The 21,906-nt window shown below is 34.6% G+C and overlaps 1 protein-coding gene across 2 annotated transcripts in view; it reads right to left on the reverse strand.

Annotated features, from left to right (window-relative positions):
• LOC118188863 (neprilysin-2-like) overlaps nucleotides 1–21,906 on the reverse strand; it is a 119,844-nt gene that overhangs the window by 7,567 nt on the left and 90,371 nt on the right. For both annotated transcript variants that reach the window (XM_085812404.1, XM_085812403.1), the window contains exons 18-19: nucleotides 13,309–13,374; nucleotides 7,472–7,567 (exon numbers count right to left, since the gene is read on the reverse strand). In XM_085812404.1, the coding sequence (XP_085668530.1) occupies nucleotides 7,472–7,567; nucleotides 13,309–13,374 (162 nt within the window). The remainder of the gene's footprint in view (nucleotides 1–7,471; nucleotides 7,568–13,308; nucleotides 13,375–21,906) is intronic.

Genomic DNA, 21,906 nt, shown 5'->3' on the forward strand with positions numbered 1-21,906 from the left:
CTTATCGTCAAAAATACCAAATTAAAAAAACTCTTCAGATAAGATAAATCTGAAAAGACACCTGATCTTTTTCAGATCTTTTTATCCTAGAACATGGGACCTGCTAAAATAATATTCGATCATGGTCTTCAATTTGTGAGTCAAATGTTCTAGAAAATGTACATGGATATTTAAATTAATAATTTTTAGATGGTCTCTTACTAGCCATAGTTCAATTATGCAGAAAAGATATATGCAGGAATATAATTAAACCTAGCCGTCATGGTCTTCAATTTGTGAGTCAAATGTTCTAGAAAATGTACATGGATATTTAAATTAATAATTTTTAGATGGTCTCTTACTAGCCATAGTTCAATTATGCAGAAAAGATATATGCAGGAATATAATTAAACCTAGCCGCAAGCATACAAAACGTTATCATTCGCTTTGAGCTAACTGAGAGAATGAACTCACCCACATACTTTTCAAAAAGTCACATACTTTTCAAGTCGGAGAAAAGGATACAGTAGGATAATGTCTCCAAAACTACTTTTTGATAGGCAGTTGATTTCACCAGTCTATAAATTGTTCGTTGTAGAAAGAAGGGAAGAAAAGTTTAAAACGAAAGAAATTCCGAACTTTAATTATTGGTCAATAAGGTTACTATCTATTCGGATATAGACCGCTCCAAGCAGAAAGTATATCATGATAAGAAACATTATTTTAAGTTCGGTGTAAAATGTTTGAAAGTTAAGGATTCTTCACTTCTAGTATTCTTCCCGAAAGACAAGGCCGAAATATTTTGTCTCAAACAGGAAGCACTGGATATAGTCGAGCGTGTAAAAGCTGTGTTTTTTATTGCAAAGGTTAGATAGTTCCACAATTACGGCAAATGTCGATAAATGAAGACATTTTATGAACAGATTAACATTCATGAATAATAAAGATTTAGATATAGCTCCTGTAAAACTTCGTTCAAACATCGGTCAGAACGTCGTTCCTGTAGACCGTCACTAGTAAACAGCTCAAGGGAGGGAAGGTGAGATAGCGAGTGCACATAATCCCATTGCAGACGCGCCAAGAAAAAAATATTTGTTTGTTGTAAAAAGAAGTCCTAGAAGAGAATAAGCGTTGAAGGGGTACCATAGTACTGTTACAGCGAAAGAAAGGTTTAAGAATGCACGGCCAAGGGAAGCCGTAAGGGATCATTACCTAAACGAAAAGAAAGTACTACTTTCTGCGTCTATATTTCTAGGGAGCCAAGAGTATAAGCTGTGCAGAAAACAGCAGAGGCGCACTAAGGAGATGGAAAATGACACCAGGAGAGAAATGAAACAGCAATAGAAGTAGAGGAAGAAATTAAAGAAATTAAGTCAACCCGAGGACTCAGAAAATCAAGGAAATCTAAGAGGTTAAGCGACCAGTCGCGCTAATTACGGAGCAAGGGTAATTACGGAGCGATAATTACGGAGCAAACTGCTCTCGGAACTGGAGAATCCAAGGATAATTGATAGGAGACAGATGTTCTTCATACATAGCATAGACACACGGATGCGCATACAAGCGTGAAACTAGAGAGCTGGAAATATTAAGCAAATATTAATAAGGTTTACATAATTTTAAAATTATTTACTATATTCATTAAGTCATTTGTTTCTGAATTATCGAAATTCTGGTGAGTGCGACTGCAGTGTTTTATGTTAATTAACCAGTTACCTATTTTATTTATATTATCTCTTTTCTTCGGCTCTCATCAGGATGAAATTAGTTTATGTACTTAAGAACGGAGTTCTTGAGTTCATTAGAGAACTCAAAATTTGAGAAAAAGCTTGTAGACCCTCTTTAATTTTTATTTAATACTTTGTTTTACTTGAGCAATTATTCAGATTTTCCTGCAAGCAACAAAGATTTGGTATTCTGTGACTAAACAGGCTGCATAATTGTCAGGCTGACGAGTAAAAGTAAAAGATTTTTACCTTCTGAGATTTAGTTATTACACTTAGAGTTTAAGATGAAACAGTGAGTCGTCTAACTTTCTTTACATTTACAGGAATTAGTATTTAGAGTAGTATGAATAACATTTTGAAATTAAATTCTACTTGGGAGATAAATTTGCTTAAAACTATCTCGTCGGATATATATGTCGCAGAATATTTTTTAGAGCCTTTAAGTCGAGATAGAGATGGACGATCCGCTACGGAACTGATTCAAAGAACCGATTCACTTTACTAAGTGAATGATCAGCGCTCCAGGGAAAACGGATCAGTAATTCTTTAAGAGTTCACGGAGAGCTCTTGTTGGAAAGCATGCCAAAAATTTGATTCCTCTTATGTAAACACTGACATTGTTTATAAAATACCGTAAAAGTTTTCAACATTTTCTGTGTGTATGTGTTATATATATATATATGTGTGTGTGTGTGTGTGTATGCTTTTGGTTTTCTTGTATTCCATCTAATATTTAAAAAACAAAATATTAAATAAGCCAACGCATATCAGCGAAACTTATCAACTTTATTTGCAAATGAAAGGGTGTTTTTTCCATTTGGGAGTGCAATGATCTTTTTAAAGTATATATTATAGGTGCTCAGTTTCTCCCTCAGATTCCCAGCTGTCATCGCTCCAAGGCTGCAGCTCTAGTCGCCCATCTAGGTCCTTCGGAATGTTGATTATTCGCTCTTTTTTATCGTTCTTTCTCTATCCGCGGATCTGATTCCTGCGGAGTCTTCATTATCCGCTCTTTTCATAGCTCCGCTACTCTTTCATTAACAGTAATTTGGCACCTGCGGAGTCTTGATTATTTGCTCTTTTCGCTCCTTCGGAGCATTTTTACGCTGGGCTTTGTTATGGCAACAAAATATCAATCATAGTAATAAGTCATGTATAGTCTGCTTAGTCTTTAACAAAACTGAGTAATATTTTAATTATTAGCATCTTTAACATTTTCTTATTCTAAAATTTTACTTTTGTTCTACGTAGAAAGGTTTATTAAGAAATCTCAGAAGTACACTTGAAAGAAATCAGTTTAGGCAGTGAGCGGTTTGAAAGAGTTGATTCCAATCAATCCCGCTCCTTATTCAATTCTTTCTGCTTTTCCCTCAACTTTGCACACCGCACTTGAGACACGCCTGTTCTAAGGACATTCATCAAGGTGAATCAATGTTGGTGAGCGGTGAATAGTAAAAAAAGAACTGATTCACTTTAGTAAGTGAACGGTTTCGATCTGATCTTTAAAGGAGGGGTTTTGTCCATCTCCAAACCGGGAAAGTGATTAGCGACGTTGACTGCCATATTAAAGAGTCGGGGTTCGAATTAAAAAAAAAAAGAAGACATAGGTGTTTGTAAATGCATAGTATCTGTACGGCATGAAGGCACTCTAACTATGCGGCGAGCCGAAAGTTCTCTGGTGTGGATTGGTGGTAGGAAGATGATATAAGGGTTGAGTAAAGTTCCTTGATTTTATCCAGTGATCGACATTGTACAGCTTCTTCCACAGTTTCGTTCCAATGGTTATCATTCTCTAACATACTCTGAGCTTCATATGTTTCTGTATAAGTTCGACATTCTAGACTATTAACAATTTTAAGGTCTTTAAAGCTAGTTGGATCTCGAACATGATGCAGTAAAATGCGCAGATAAAAGCATTCAAAATTCGTTACATGGACGGTGTAGGCACGACCAAGAGCGTCCGATGATTTAACCCCTGACCAATTTTCAACAGGCGTTCAACGCGACGTTGCCATCTTTTTTTTGAGTTGTTCCATGTATAATAACGGGGAACTTCGGAATACAATAATCTTTTCGCAAAAGTATCTGTGTGGCAAAGCTGGAAAAAAAAAGCGGTCAGTGTGGTTTTAGGAGAAGATAAAATTCTTTCTTGAAAATTATTCTCATTCAAAAAAACATGCTGTTTATTTTCTAAATGTACGGCAAGATGTGTAACAGTCGGATATTTTTCATAACTGAAAACCAAGGAGCCGCCACGCTGCCTCATTACTACTGACATATAGCCCTGCCTCACAGATTTGTATTTCGTTCAGAGGCAGCAACACAACTTCGTTACGCAGCTTGAAGATCGCCTGGTTGCTCCCTTTATTCATATATTTACAAATATATTTAATCGCACAAAACGAGTTGCAGGTTTTAACATTAATGTGAGCATTAAATAATTTACAAAGAACGGGTGAATATGGCACAACCCAGCTATTATCAAAAGTCTTGACTATCCTACTGTGAGTTTGAATCATAACTCTTCTATCTTCGGGTGCTCTTCGTCTGTATATAGGTCTGTATATATGTCTGTATAACCCTTATCATTGTGCACTGTTTCCTTTAATAGCTCTCGAGGGAACTTTTTCGCACATTTGCCATTTTTCATGCAAGGTGATGCTGGATTGCGAGTTCGACAGGGACCATGGATCATGTTTTTGATTGCGATCTCGTGCAAATTCTTATCTAGTTCTGGATCCGGGATTTCGGCGTTTATAATGTTATCTATTTGGTTGGATCGCAGCTTTTGATTTAACCAAATAAGAATGTGCACATGTGGCAAACCTCGTTTCTGCCATTCAATGACGTACATATGACGTACAATATTTTTTTCCTTTTGTTAGTACATTAAAGATCTTTTGAAATTTTAAAAGGAACACGAGGGCAACTATGTCATGTCGATCAGTGGCTCTTTGTCCGAACATAAGCTCTTCTGTTATTTCTTTCCATGAAGGATTGCAAGTAAAAATTACAACAGGTCAGGCCTACCGTAAGTACGTACGTAAACGAAAGCGTCTTGTTTGTATTCATGAAGATAGCGGGGACTGTTCACAAAAGTGGAGGGAAGAATAACCAACCTGCTTAAGTCGTTGGGGCTAATATTGCCATCTGTGCTAATTGCATCTTGTAGGTGAATGCAATTTTCAACTCGTAGTTGTGTCTGGTTTAAAGAAATGTAACGAAGGCGTTCGCTCTCTACCTTGATATACATATCTACTAAGAATTAATCAAAGACCGCCTCGACCGTGGAAGGAGGTTGAAATCATTCTATCGAAGCATCATGTGATAGGCGTAAAAATCCATGCAGGAAAACTTTTTTATTGGGAACTGGCTGTTTTGTAGTTGGATTAATCTGTGGAATATGAAAACGGTATCCCAATTGCCCTTTACTAAACATTAATGGGTACTGCAAAGCATCGTAAAATTTATGAGTATCTGCTACGCATGTCAATGTATTATCATGTGCTCCTAGCACTATATCTCGTATAGAGCATGGGTCGCCAGTAACCAAGACAGCAACTTCATTAATTATAGGTGCATTATAGCACCTCTCATGTTCGCCACGTGGAGTTTGATCAGTATGAATGACGACTTTATAATCGTCTTAAGGCAAGTTTTCTATTGCAGTTTTAAAAGTATTTATCAAAACGTTGTGGTCATGTAACATTCTTTGAATTTTCAATAAAATATCTCTCTCGACTCCATCAATATACTGACAACGACGGCTTACTTCATTTTCTTCTTGACCTATAAAATAAACTTGAAAAAATTCATGCGGTTCATTATGCGTTGGAAAACGTGAACCAATTCGATGATATACCTGGCCTTGTAGTGTAAAAGTTAGTGAAACACGGACATTCTTATCTCTTTGTCTACTCCAAAAGATGTCATTTGGAAGAAAGAGTTGTACTTTCTGATTGTGCTTAAAAACGCTTTGATTCATCTGTATCATATAAATATAGAGTTTTCAGCCGTTCTTCTGGTTCACCAAGTAAAGAAAACGAAACTTTACCATTGGAACAGCACATTGCTGCCGTTTCATCTTTTCTTTTTAAAGCATCGCAAAACTGGCATTTTTTACTCATCGAATCGATAACAATGATTATGGTAATCAATTGAACAATTAATGGATGATTATGGTAATCAATTGAAGTCCAGAATAATTAAATACGGACCAAATATTATGCATGAAATTTCGCCGGTGTTCGGTTTCCATTTCTGCATGAACGATTCTTCTCGCCTGCAATTGTTCTAGAATATCTCTCGCTCTAATAACTGCCTGTTGTTGAGCTTGTTCTTTCAATCGAATCTGTGTTTGAAGAGGCGTATCAGTAGCTCTCAAAGGAATATGACGTTCAACTTGTTCTTTCAAGCGGATTTGCGTTTCGAGAGGTGTTTCAGCAGCTCAGAAATCAGCTTGGCGTTCAGCTTTTTCTTCTAAGCGAATTTGTGTTTGAAGAGGCGTTTCAGCAGTTCTCAAAGCAGCTTGACTTTCAGCTTGTTCTTCCAAGCGCATCTGTGTTTGAAGGGGCATTTTAGAGGCTCTCAAAGTAGCTTAGCGTTCAAGTTGTTCTGCCAAGAGTAGTTGTGTTTGGAGAGGCGTCTCAGCTGCTCTCATAGAAGCTTGACGGGAAGTTTGGGCCTCTAATCTTTCTTGTCTTTGAGAAGTTGTTTCATCAATTCTCAAAACAGATTGTCGCCTTTCTTATTCTTGTCTTCTTAATTTTGCATGTACGGAAGACTCTTGGAACCGAGCAATTTTAGCTGTCCGCGCCCCAGATGAATTCCTAGACATGTTAGATTTACGTTTGCGAGGCAATTCGAAAACAAAAACAAAACAAAACAAAACAAAAAACTGTAAAAAATTAACTGTAAAAATGGAAATAAAGAAATAGACAAAAAGAGATAACCTTACTCCTAAAATTAAAACAGATGTTGGTTAGGATCGTAGTAAAAAAAACGTACTTATGAATATAAATTTATACCAAAAATTGTCATACAAACGAAAAATAATTATTCGAAAAATATAAACAATAACAGTATTTCACAGAAAAATGCTATTTCAAATAATCATAACCGTTCTTTCTTCAATTGAACACTATAAACATTTCTCTATGGGAAACATTTCTCTATAACACCAGTGCACTCTAACGTGTGACAGGCGTAATACTAAGTATAGTATGACATTCGTAGTTTCCTAAACAATTAACAGATGTTGCTGTAAAAATTGCAGTATTTTATGTTAAACGATGTAAAAAGTACAGCAAAATGAAAATGTAAGTAATTTGTTAAATTTAAGCTATAACCATAAGTGTGTGGTACACACTATGCTCATGTTTTATAGCTTAAAATGATTGTCGTTGTATAAATATTAAATGTTTAAAGTTTCATAACGATAAGTGAAACGATGTAAAAGTTTGTCTGCGCGCGCAGGTGCATGGCTTAAACCACGCAAACATTTTATAGCCTATAACTTTTTCTAATATATCAAAAATATTTATTGAAAATTTCACGGTGATCGGTTAAGTAATTAAGGCGTGATAGCGTAACAAACAAACAAATGTACAAATAAACTCACATTCGGATTTAGAAAATTAGTTAGGATGTCTCGAGTGAAATACTTTTTATGCACTTCACGGAACATCCTTTTAGCACACATTGGGCTCAGAGAAATTCCATTATAAAGTAACATTTCAGTCAGGTATGAGAGAAATCAGACTTACACTAGCTGCACTTATCCAGAATAATTGATTTTGTGTATACTTCAATCCCAGCAGCACTGGCTCCCTTCCATTATCTCTAAGCCATGATTGATAAGCCTGTACGAAAAAAAAAGCAACAAAAGATAATCAAATAACTGTATACTTGAAACCAAAACTGGAAAATTAATTTACTTGTATTTGATCCAAAATAGAGCTTTTGAAGACGCTCAATAAAAAACTACTAGGAATTTTACTATGTTCTTTGCTCATGTTTTTGAAATTTCATTGAAAAAATATGTTGTATATTTGTTTAATTTAAATTTTATGTTTTATACATTTTATGCATGTTTTTTTAAATTATATTAAAATTGCAAGTAATGGAGATTAAATTCAAGGAGAGCAAAGTGTATTAGTATGAACTTGAAAGAATTCAGCCTTGGATTGTGGCTCGATTTAACAGATCTTGAGAGCGGTAAAGCCAACGCTTACGTTTCTTTCAATATTTTGATGAAAAAGTAAAGTAAATGTTCTGCTGCTTTTTTCAAAGTAGGTTTTTGAAATTTATATCTCATTATGTGGAAAATTGTATTTCTAAGTCAGAAAATTGCAAGCAATTAAGTAATTTAATTTAGAATTTCGTTTTCTTCAAATTCATGTGTTTTAATTATTTAGATAAATATTACATAATAATCATACGAAATTAAACATCTTGAGAGATTTAAGTGTGGTTCGGAAAATGAAGGCGAGATTGCTTTTATGTGTTTTGACAGAGCAAAATGAAATATTCTCCAATTTACTTATTAGGAATTATCGCATCTCCCCGTGTATGCTCTTATAGTGTTAGTAGTTAGTACGTGTAGTTAGCAAATTCTATGGCTCAAAACCCTCCGATCGTACAGTTGACATTTTGTGTCTTCTGCTCCGAAAAATCTAATAGACTTTACAGATTATTATATCTAGTGTAATAATTATAATGTTTATCATTATAATTCATTATAATGTTTATCATAATGAAAATAATGCCTGGTTCTCGTTCTTCGTCTTTTCATGTTGTCAGTTCAAGTATGCATTTAAATCGGAAAAAAAAAAAAGTTTTTTTTTTTTTTTTTTTAATTTTATTTTTTTGTGACTTGACTAACCGCTCGCATAACTTCTGCAGGATTAACATTACTTACGACTTCTAAAATGGGAATTGCTGGTTCTATTAGCAAGCTCGACGTGATACTTTGAGTGATTAGCTGAACCTAGGTTAGCCCCACAAAGAAACTTATATGAACATAAATATATAGCTGTGGATATCTGTGCTCTCAATTATCTAGTCCAAAGAAACATAGTGAATAAATAAAAACGTAGTAACGTAACGTAGTAACAGAAAGAACATTGCAAATTTAGTATTTTGTGACTTTAATTAGCTCCCGTAAGATTTCCGTGTGGATATCTTTGTAGAGTAAAATCAGAGATATCCGCAATATCTGTAAATACTAGAGCGCCGTCTGTGAATAAATAAGTGTAACTATGCCAACAATGTTCAAACTTTCCTCAAAGGGAGGTACCTTCAGAGTGTGAAAGTGTATAAAGAATCGACTGGGACGACATCACTGTAACGTTATTGTACCTCTACTGTCTACTGAATTAACACTTTCTAGCCAGTTAGTGCATTGGTTACGTGATAATATCCACGTAACCAATGGTAAACATTGAGTGCCCTCTGCACTTCAGCCTGAACATAACTCACTCCAGCGCAGCTGCAAAGATTCGTTACGGTATGAAACCCTTTTACTCAGTACTTCAATAAGCATCAGTGCAGTTTTCTGAATTCGGGGAAAATTTGGGTACGGCCACTAATTGCCTGTGATAAAAAGAACTCCCACTTAAAATCCTTACTGTAAACACCAAAGCTTACTTTAATTTTGGGATTAAGCAACATTATCTGTTAGAGAAGTCACCACCACGAGCTTCCAGAGCACGGTGCAGATCCTTGGGTCGTTTTATAATAGATATACGCAGGGAAAGTGAATGCTTAAAAATCGGTGTGGAAAGTGGAATTCAGATATTGTGAATTCAGGGGAAATTGTTTGTAATATACAAAATTCCGCCTGATCCTATTCTTAGAATTGCAGTACGACTAATTACAAATGTATATATATATTAAATTGTTGGCTTCAGTTACTAAAAGGTTTAAAAAGAGGGCAAATAAATACATAAATTTACATTTACATCATTTTTGCTTAGCGATAAGATGAAAATTTAAAATTAATTTCTTATTTTTAGCCCAAAGGGCGTTAGGTCAGCAGGGCTATTAATTTCGCTTTGGCATTTTGTGTTGATTCACTTTTCAAACTGTTGTCATTAAATATTATCGCCATGTATTATATTTAAAGCAACTAAAATGAAGAATTTGCATGAATGCATAAATGTCTCTCGCATTGTGAAAATGCAACTGTACCTAGAGCCATCCAGGTTTGAATAACGTAGTTCTCCAACCGAATATAGATACCTAGAAGCCCGAATTTATAATTTTGGATTTTTTTATTGTTTTTTATATTGGATCATATAAAAAGGTCATCCCGCTTTTTTGGTACATGTTTGAACAAACAATTTCTTTATTGAAAATCAATTTTAGTCAAGTACATATTGACCATTATTATCTATGACTTTTTGCCATTTTTTGGGTAGCTTCATGATCTCATCGGTGTAGAACTTCTGTGGTTTTGGCCAAGTGATTTTCAGCGGCACTTCGGTCGGCCAATTCTTTACCAATGAGAGTGTTTTCCAGAGACTGGAACAAATAGTAGTCAAACAGAGCAAGGTTTGGGCTATACGGTGGATGCATCAAAACTTCCCAACCAAGTCCGTCAATTTGATCCAAGTCATCAAAAATGTGTGTGGCCGTGTATTGTCGTGATGGAACACAACTACCTTTCTGTTGGCCAATTCTGGTCACTTTTTCTGGATTGTTTCGTTCAAACGGTCGAGTTGTGCACCGTACAGGGCCGAATTGATGGTTTCGCCAGGTTGCAGCAGCTCATAATGGATAATTTCTTTCTAATCCTACCAAACACCCAATATAACCTTATTTGGTGACAATCCAGGCTTTGAAGTCGTTTGTGGAGGGTCACTGGCCTTTGACCATGATCGCTTGCGTTTGATATTCTCGTATTTCACCCATTTTTCATCGCTTGTGTTAACCAAAATGTCACTTCAAAAATGGTTCGCTTTCTTTGAATTTCAGCAGCATTTCACTGAAGGTAATTCAGTCAATCAAATTTCTTTGCGTTAATTCATGTGGCACCCAAACATAGAGCTATTTTTGTAGCCTGCTCTTTTCAAATGATTCCAAACGGTCATGTTGTTGATGTCTAGTGCCTCCGCTATTTCCTGACAGCTTGCGTGCCGGACTTGCTCCCCCAGTTGCAAAATTTTATCGACTTCTTCAGTGACTGGTCCACCAGAGCGAGGTGCATTTTTGACATCGAAATTTCCGGAACAGAGTCGAGCAAACAACTCCTGGTTCTTCCGTTTACTCACAGCATTCTCACCGTACACTTCATAAACTTTTCAGCATGCTTTTGCAGGCGTATTTACCTTTTTTATAGTAAAAAAGCATCACATGTCATATTTCTTTAGATATTTCACTCAGTTTCAAATTCATATAACTTTTTACACCAGCAACGAATTAAAAAACTATCTTCACAAACAATAGAAGCTGAATATCACCTCTAAAGCACATGTTCGTTTGAGACAAACGGGTGAGTGTTGCCGGATATATAGGCATCAACACCATCCAGGGGCAAAAAAGCGCGGAGACTTTTTATATGGCCCAATATTTCGTAAATTTAACGAATTTTTGATTAAAAAACTCAAAGATTTCAAAGCGAGCAATGGCAACACTGTACGAAAAGAAAAATATCTCCAGCGCGCGGAACTTTGTATCGAAAATTCTAAAGATATGCAGTTTGGCTGTTTTTAAATATTTTGTGATATTGATGTTGAATTGAATTTTAGGTGGTTAAAGTGCGAAGAACATAATATTTAATAAATAAAGGTAACACATAAAACTTTAAAAAAACGTACTTTTGGGCGTAATAAAAAATCTGAAAGTTTCAGACTTTCTTCTCAGTCCAAAAGGGCAATTTGCCCAGAAGGACTATTAATTTTTTTTGCATGTGCCCTTGTTGTTCGGGCACGGTCTATCAGCGGTCGAGCGGTAATATCACGCGACAATATGAACAATATGATGATAAACCGTATGATCCGTAATGATGTGAACGGATGGACTGCATTGAAGGTTTACTGATTTTGCCCATAATTATTGTGTGTACGAGTCAGTTTCCTCAAAGGCATACGTTAACTTAAGTAGATGGTCATCGTATGTGTTAACATGTTCCAAATAATTCAGTCAGTCGTATTTGTATACACGAGGCAAGTTGCTCATTTGCTTCACTCTTGTCCCCGTTGTCTGCAAGGTTTCAAATGGAGTTTATGCCTTCCTTAATGATCTTGCGGGAGTAATTCTCCTCAACATTCTGGCAGTAATTGAAGCAGAGTTCTACAGCTGAAATAAATTTAGTCCTAAAACAATGTAGTCTTAAGTACAAACCATATTATAGTACCAAATACTGTCCTAATATAAATATAAATATGAAATAAAGTTCTACAACTGAAATAAAGTGTGGAAAGGAGAGGGCAACTGATCATCCTAAGATCAATTTAAACAAAAGCGTCTTCCACAAGCTTAAATCAAGAAAATTAACAGCATGATGAACAAATTAGCAAGTGAAGCACTGACTTGTGTCAAGTAACATAAAAGAACATTAAACTGCTGTTATTAAAAGCATCGTTGATCTGCTACAATAGTTCTTAAATGAAATATGGTTTTAGGCTATATTTAGTACGTTATTTTATTTTATTTATTATTAATTGCATTAGAATTGTGTTAGTTATTCAAAGATATTTATATTAGGACAGTATTTGGTACTATAATATGGTTTGTACTTAAGACTACATTGTTTTAGGACTAAATTTAATGTATGTACAAGTAAGAAAGAATCAACTTAATCAATGTAGTACCAACTAGTTCCGTAGCGAGGCAATAAATATTTAATCAAGGCGCCTGGCTGAGTATTCAATGCAGATTTGCTTATAGCAGCAGTTGAGTGGTTGTGCTCATGAAGGTAGTGGACAGACATGTTAACTGGTGGCTAACTGAAGACGGACTTCCGTATGAGAGAACAACTTTTGAAGAGAAGAAAAATAGCTACAAATAACCTAGCAAAACTACAGACACTGCTGAATTTTCTGGTAAATACAAGATGAATATTGTGGATTATAAAATCGCGTAACGAAAAAAAGAGAAAAAAAAGAAACAGGGTAAATTCAAAAGAATTTCAGCTCTTGCTAAAATCTCAATTCATCCGAAAGCATATTTATACTGGCGGAGTAGTTTCGTTTAAATAAGGAGAAAGAGACTAGTAGACCATTATATAAAAGTCTGCTCTGGGCTGTTTAAAATGTATTTACGTAAAGTTTCCAAAATATTGCGAAGTAACGAAAATCCCCAAATATAGAATTGCTATAGATATAAAAATACTACATAAGAATGAAATAATCAACTACAAAAAAGTAAAACAAATTTTTCCACAAAATAAAAATTATACAGTGTGTGAGTATGTCAACATACAAATTGTAGTAAAATAGTGTACATTGTAAATAATAAATACATAAAAAACACATAAGTACAAAATAAGTCAAAGTCGAAGTATTTTAGTATTCGACTATAATACAAAATAAGTCGAAGAAATATACAGCAAAAGCAAAACAAACACAGATATCTAGAAAATGCACAGTATATTCCTTACCAGATAAGCTAGTTCATAACCAATGTTGTCAGCTATATTGTCGTTTTGCGTTTTATTACTATCCACCTGTGAAAAATATGAAAATGTTTTAATATATATTCTAAAGTAACCTCTTTAATAAGTTGAAGAATTAAAGAAACTGATATTGAAAATAAATCGATTTTCTGAATTTCAAGATGTGAGCGTTAAATTTCATTATATGTTTAGACGTAAGCACGCACGGAATCCTGTGATCATAATATAAAATTAGCATGTTATGATGTTATGCTATGGACGTGTTCTCTTCTACTTAAAAAAGCAAAACAAATTTTTTAATTAAAAAATTCCATTCACAAATGTAATACGGCGAAACGTAAATAGATAAAAGTTTTCAATGGAGATCATTAGAGATTTAAACAATTCCTTTAATTTTTTATAAGAATTTATCTTTTACGTTTCTTAAGACTACTTCATTTTCGGGCTTTATTAAAAAACATTTAAATTTGACGATAACAAATTTTAAAATTACCGCTTTTATATATTTTTAGTCAAATAATATACGAAAAAAATGCCTTTACTTTTATTATCTCTGCAGTTTTACTTGTGAGAAACAACCTGCATAATTAATCTTTCATGGATCATGTCGTCAATAGGTCGACATTTTTTTTGTCTGTATTAAAAACTGCTGTTTACTAAAATTCGACTTGAAAAAAATTGCTGTTACATTTCTTAAATGATTTGATGTATGCTGAATTTATTTTATTACAGAAGCTTACTTAAAATGAAAACTAATAAGAGGAAAATAAAGAAGTTGTTTTCAATTTCCTAATCGCGCTTTTAACATTTCTGCTTTCCAAATTCTTTCGTAGGTATTTATATACCTAAACAACCGACCATCCAGTTAAGAAATATTTGCCTACATATTGCTATAACCTTACGGTAAATGGCAACAATTAAAAACTTCTTTTGAAACATCTAACATCTCAACCGTTAGTTTAAAAAGATTCGACAGATTTTTGCATGGATTTAACGTTTCCTCTTATCCAAGAGTAATTGCTTTATGTTATGTTACTTTTATTACTTTTGACACGTAATTCTTCTATGCAGTGCTTTTGTTTTAATTAAATTTGCTTTGTTAAACGTAAAGTTTACATTGCCCTCTGATTATAAACTGGCAGCCCAACAATGGGCCTGAAGCCTCCAAAATTTAAAACTTATTACCGAAAGCCGAGCTCAATTTTTTCTTTGAGCTTTCCTGCGTTAAAAAAAGAAAATCATCACCCTGGTGATATGGAAAATTTTGATTTTTGACGATCTGGAAACCCTGGCAGTGAAGGATTAATCCAATGTCCTTGCGTTTACTGTAAAACAATCATGCAGTAAGAAGGAATTGTATTTTATACAAAGTTCAATTGATTATGATAGTTTAACATAGAGTAAAAGCATGTTTAATTTTGTAAATAAAAAGAAATAATATTTGCGAATCAAAAAGAAATGAATCAACAGAAGAAAATGATTAAAAATATGTCATTAAAAGTCAAAGCTACTGGAACGGATGAACCAAAGAATAAATGTGGAAATTCTCCAGATCCTAAATTCAATGTTATTAGTCTCAGTTATCATTGGTTAGAGAAGAAACCTAAAACTCTATTTGAAAAACCCGCAAAGAAATGGAGAAAAGCATCAAAAGCTTGGAAGAAGAAAAGTAAGACCTTGAAGATGAAGTGGAGGAAACAGTTTAAAAACTGACAAGGCTATATTTCTACAACAGATGATTATTCTAGTGAACTTTTTAATATTCTCATAGAATTAGGAGAAGTTAAGAAAAAAAAATCAATTTTAGAAAAGGAAAATAAATGGCTCAAAAATGTGTTGCATTAAGTGCAGTCGTCTAGCAAAAGTAATAAATATAAACAAAATAGTAATTCCACATTTGCAGTCAAGTTGCCTTCGAACAATTCTGCGATTCAAAAGTTTTAATTTCAAAGTTCCTTTTACAGTAGGGTGAATCTGATACTATGATTTGGAAGGGAGAAAGCTTACTTTTATAATTCGAGAGTCGCTTCAAACCAGGGGCAGATCCAACCCCATATAATGAAATTTTCAAGAATTGTACTGATTCTATGTTAAATGAATCATCTCGATTCAGTGATGTTTCAGGGAATCATCTTTATTCCATGTTAAATGAATCATAACGATTCAGTGAAGTTTGAGTGGAATAACCCCGATTTCATGTTAAATGAATCATTTCGATTCAATGATGGTTTGGAGAATCATCCTGATTCTGTGCAGTTAAATCAATCATTTCAAATTCGTCATCAAAAGATTCCCGGTTTACGCTTCACAGAGATGAATGTGAAATATCTTGCGGATTCTTCGTCGAGACGTCATCAGAGCCTGAGGGGAAGTCTATAACCTAACGGTAAATGGCAACAGACAAAAAAATTTTTTGAAACATCTAACATCTCAACCGTTAGTTTAAAAAGATTCGACAGATTTTTGTATGTACATAACTTTTCCGGTTATCCAAGAGTAATTGCTTAATGTAACTTTTATTACTTTTGACATGCAATTCTTCTATGTAGTGTTTTTATTTTAATTAAATTTGCTTTGTTAAATGTAAAGTTTACATGGCCCTCTGGTTATATTGCTCGTTTTTTATGTGACGAGTAATAAGGATTATGTTAAGTTATCTAACAGTTAAATTTTAAGTTGCTTTTTTATCTCTTCTGAATTTTAACTTGCAGCTTCCGGCCAGAACATATATTTAGAATCCCATTTAAATGCAAATGAGGAGAAGTATTTAACTGTGAAGTTCTACTGACTTCGTTAGAGACCCAGTAATTCTGACTAGCACGCGTTCGCCTTTTCAAGCTACTTTCTCTCTTAAGCTATTACTACGCTCAGCCGTACATTAGGCCCTTGATAGCTTCTCCGTTATTAGCATTTAGCGGCCAATTCTGTTAGAACCCCGATAGCTTCGGCTATATCTTTTAAGATTAGTTTAGTTCTTAGCTTCCCAAATTCAAGCCCGAGGGGAAGCTTTATTGTAACTCCATCTGTTAACCTTTATTTGGAATAATAGAAGGTAATTCAAATCTTCCCACGTTTATTCTTTGTATCACGAACTCAAGCGATTATTCGCTTAGCTTTTCCTCGAAATAAATACACTCATTGCCATAAAAATTTGCGCACTAAGAAATAATTGTGGGATCGTAACGAAACTTGGCATGAAGGTACATGTCGGGTAGATATGCAAGCAGTCTGACTGCGCATTGCTTAATGCCACTAAAGGGCGTTGAACTTCGTTCTTCTTGGAGTATAAAAGAAGTATAAAAACTTGGTAAGCAGAGCTTGTTTGACTGTACTTGATCTTTTGCTAAGGAAACGCTGAGGTAGACATGCCGGCACGCGGCCATTAAAGTTAATATTAGCAGCTGTCAGAGTTCGAGAGTGGAAGAATCATCGGGATGATGGAAGCTGAGTGGTAAGCTCGGCGAGTAGCTCGTCAGGTAGGCCGTTCTGATTTTACAATGAGGAGGTATTTGAACCAGTGGACAGAAGACACGTCGTTTACACGGCGACCAGGCTCAGGACGTTCTCGACAGACCAATCATCGAGAAGACCGTCACATCATACGACACGCACACGTAGAGCCAACTGCCTCATTGGCCGCTATGCAGACACAAGCAGCAGCTTCATTACGGGCCCCTGTGTCTTCCCGAACCATTGCAAGGCGCTTGGTTGAAGGACATCTGGTATCGCGGCGCCCATTACGTGTGCTGCCAATGACACCCACCCACCAACGCCTCCGTTTGGAGCATGGAGTAGGAAGTAAGCATGGAGGTAGTAGTCCTTTCCTACCTCCATGATTTGGAGTGGTGTCGCTCACGCCAGGATTGGACTTTAACGGAATGGAACCAGGTCGTCTTCAGCGACGAAGCTTGATTCAATTTGACCAGTTATGACAATCGTGTTTGTGTGTGGAGGCCCCGTGGCGAACGCCTCAGATTTGTCACCAATCGAGCATATTTGGGATCATTTGGGACGGCACGTTTGACAGCCTACGAGATTGGCCGAACTAGAGGCACGTTTACAGCAACTGGGGAACGAAATGTTCCAGGACACCATATGGAACTTGTATGCCTCAATGCCCGTTCGTGCTAGAGGTGGTCCAACAGAGTACTAAAACTTCCGTTTATGTGTATTTTTTTCTGCAATAAGTTATCCTTTTTTCTTTGATTTTCTAATCACTTACTTATATCAAAGTACTACTTACGTATGTAAAATTTCGTTTCATTCTGACAAATCTTTCTGGGTGCGCAAATTTTTATGGCAATGAGTGTATTTTGATCACCTACATATTAAAACAATGAAAATGCATCATGGAGACCTACAATAAACTCGTTTACCTTGGGAACGAAAGACTGCACAGACGTTTCTCGATTTTTCTTATACGATACATAATTATTAAAGCAGTTTAATTTAGAAACATAATTGTGAAATTATTTAGACAGGCAGATCTGTCTTATGTGTGTCAAATTTGATGTGTCAAATTAATTTTAATATTGAAACGAATTCTAATATGTATAAAAATGGATTTTGAAATGTAATAATGACAAACGATGTGATACGTTTATATTATAGAGAACTGCATTTCATTCAAGTGGATTCGAAATTTTTCCAGCAAGGCGAAAAATGTATTGTGTTGTGGCGATTAAAAAGATCTTGATTTAAAAGCATGCTATTATTTGCTACAAACTCTGCAGATGACTGGAACGCATTTCAGTCTTAAATATTTCTTATTCTAAAGCCGAAGATATTTTAATGATAGATTGCAAAATATATTTAAATTCAGTTCATTTTACCTATTGTCATTAGTCTTGATATAACAGGCATCAGTGACTAATAAATAGATATTCCTATCTTTGTTAATAGTAACTGGGTTCGAATTTTTCTGACTTATAGAGGATATTTTCTTGATTATATCTATCTAGAAAATTCGACTCATGCTAAACTTACAAGAGGCATTAGAGTTTTGAGCATTAGGAGCTCGATTCAGGTCTACAGAGTGAAGAAAAGGATGGCGAATAGGAATTTTTATTATTTTCTCCACATTTAAAATGAGTTAGTTTCTCATGCAAATTCGTCTACTAGAGTATCCTTTCCTTTTGGCGAATTGCTTCAGCATTCATTGTGATAATGCATTCCCCTTCAATACGTTTTCTTCTGTAAATTCACAAAAGATAATTATTTAAAGACTTTAACTAGTTCCTGTAAACAATAAGGTAACCCAGAAAAATGTCTTAAATTTTACCCAGAAAAATGTTTTTAGAAATAACTTACTGGAATGTGCTCTTATTTTATAAGCCATAAAAGTATTTAATATTTAAGGTTTAAAAGAAATGAAGTTTGGTTTCCTTAAGTAATTTACCAGTTATTGATTTTAGTGATGTCTTAGCTCAAAAATTTCTAGGAGGAATATATCAGAGAACAAGATTGCCCAATAGTCTGCTTTTAAAAAGTTAAACATAGCGGCAAACTAACGACACGAGTCATTATTTTAAATTTGATGCCATTTTTATCAGCTTCAAGAATCAAACTGTCATCATAAATGAAAGAAACTACAGTAGGCTAAAATATGAAAAAGAGAAGAAAAATAACTTTACGTTTCATTATAAATGTTAATTCATTTAGAAATAACGATTGTTCTTATCAAAACAAGTGGTATCTAAGATAATGGATGGTAGCATTGCTATTTCAAACACTTCTAACTCATGTAATTAAATTTAAAATCCAACTGGATTTATATTCCTGCTCTTCTTTTGAGATAAATATGTAACGTAATTAGACAAAATAATCTTAGTTACTAAACTGAGTTTTATTCTCTTAATAAGACTTTGCGTGTATTTACGTAACAGTAGAAAAATTGATAGTGATTTTGTACATTCTTAGCTGACAGTTTTAGTATATAATCATATCTGGATGCCACAGATGATTTTAAAATTTTAATAAATTCTATATCTTTCCTAGATTTCTATATCTTCTTATCTATTCTATATCTTTCTTAGATTGGGAAACTAGTATATGTGCGTGTAAGATATAACAAAATACGATGGCTGCTCTGAGAAATAATTGGCAATCTCAAAATTAACTATTCTAAATTCGGTATTCCCCCCTCTAAATTCGTCTCTTCTCCCAGATTCGAGATCTTTCCATGTTACATAACAACCTAAAATTAACCAATCATAGATTAGCTGTACTTATGTATCATACTACGTATAAATACTCTTCACAAGCAACTACGTCATTCCTTTTCCTAGCTTTCGCCATGCAGATATCTCTATGCTGCTATGCCCTCCTTTGTTCTCATTCTAAGATGACGTAACGTGTATATAAAATTATTGTAATTGCTTGTGATCGGAAAGGTATATTGTCTGTAAAGAAATGATTCTGATGTGCCTAAAAACAAAGCTTGGTGATTCATAAAGAATCTAGTTTTGGTTTATGCATCCATCTATCTAACTACGCAGACTTCAAGTTGCAGCGCATCAAAATATCCACCCTCGGCCATGTCTATATCCAGAAGTTAAAAGTACCGGATCCCTCCTACGCAAGTGAAAAACTTCAAGTGTTCTTAAACGGAATGAAAAATCGAAAATAGACATGTGATCTAACTGAATGTTATTAATTAAAACTACAACAGGCGTTTACACGACGATATGACTAACGTCTTTCTGTTTCTCATATTATCTTCTCATGCTGCATGGAAAAGATGTGCTCTGATATACAAATAAGAACGAATATTAAAATATCTGCATAACAAATTTCGGCGAATGCAATGAAAAGAATGTAAAGAATATACAGCGGTTTAATGATACCTGAGTAAAAACAAATCATTCTTGTTGAGTTAGGCTTTGAACTGTCTAAAATTATGCGGTTAAACATTCCCTAATCATAAGCAAAACTTTTTTGAAACGGGATTTTAATGTATACGTTTTAACATGATGTGAAATATTTCTGTACCAGAGCAATGAAAACACATTATGATCTTGATCTGAAAACATGTGTAGCATAAAAGAATTAAATTTTTCTCCAAGAACTCGTGATAAAAATAAGAAAGTATTATTAAACAAAACACCTAAAATGTAAACAGTAGATGAATAAATAATCATTACAGCGAATAATCAAGTTTCAGACTTCTGTGATCGAAAATGAAATATTAGCTGTCTCTCATTACTGTGGATTTTGAATCTTCTTTCTTCGGCAACAGTAAATCGTAATATATTTGGCATTAGTATTACGCAGGTTTGCATTGTTGAGCTTTCTGAAACGCTATATTACATGTATATTCAAATTTTCGTGAATTTGAGAAAGGCTGAATTAGAAGCACAATGACAGATATTAAGCACTGTAATGACAAAATATCAATTCAGACACCTCCAGTAATGTCACTATGTACAGTCAGGCTAATAAACACCTATCGTGCTTAGTGTTGAAAATAGCTGATTTACGAAAGGGGGGCATAAATTGTAAACTAATCAGAAAAAACAAAATCAATTAAAACATGAGCACATACATGTGCGACAGAATCTATCATTAATTTGCAATAGCTCCTTAAGTTTTTCTTTCCAACTTCCTTTGTCCCCTCTTCTATTTGCCCCCCAAAAATAATTATTCTTTTAATAAATCTTTTTCAACCAACGTTAACCAATGTTAGCCGATTTTAATAAACTAAAAAAAAGTACTATAACTTTATTATTCCCATTCTAGTAGCAATATTCCAATTTTCCCCCTCTTACACTCCACAGGCTTCTGTTAACTGTTAAGATTCTGTCCATCTGTTCTTTCATTAATTACTATTCTATGAATATGTGGAAACTATCTGGGTAATTATTGAACAGCTAGCAATGATTCTATTGCTTTACTGTGTAAGGTATTTCTACCGCGTTCTTGGCATGCCTTCGTGGTGTGGTGGTCTGCACACTGGGCGCGTATTCTAGAGGTCCGTGGTTCGATTCCCGGCGAAGGCGGTTGGATATTTTTCATTTTCCTGCTTCCAAAAATACCTAATGTCTCTGCAACTGTATATTAATATATTACGAATTATATTTAAATAAAAATTATCTCCGTTACGGTCCAGCAGTGATCGAGTAGTAAAGTCGCTGAACATTGGTAGTTCAATCTGGATTCAAATAACGGCGAAGGGTTGGCTCTTTCTTGGTGTTCCCCATGTGTAATGTAGATATGATCCAGTTTTCTTTGCAATACACTCCACGAAGGCATCCTTTGTAGGCAGATGGCCCTCGCGTGCGTTGGCGTAATCAAATAAACCAAACCAATTGCTGCTTGTTATTAAAAAGGATAAAAAAAAATCATTGACACCAACCTTCATTATCTACAAATTTTCGGTTATATTGCAAATTTTTCGATCGGACAGAAACTGTGTGTTGCCTTTCCATGTAACAAAATTTCTTTGTTTTTCAACGTAGTATTTGAAAAGATTACATTGAAATGTTTCGATGATGGGGTTGAAACTTTGTACTTTCATTCATGTTCGATGATGGGGTGTTCATGAATTCAAATGTAGTAAATGTCCCACTTTTTAAAGGCTTTTCG

This window comes from Stegodyphus dumicola, chromosome 3 (genome assembly GCF_044657685.1).
Source record: "Stegodyphus dumicola isolate Sdum_Otavi_A_Nest chromosome 3, ASM4465768v1".
Lineage (NCBI taxonomy): Eukaryota > Metazoa > Arthropoda > Arachnida > Araneae > Eresidae > Stegodyphus > Stegodyphus dumicola.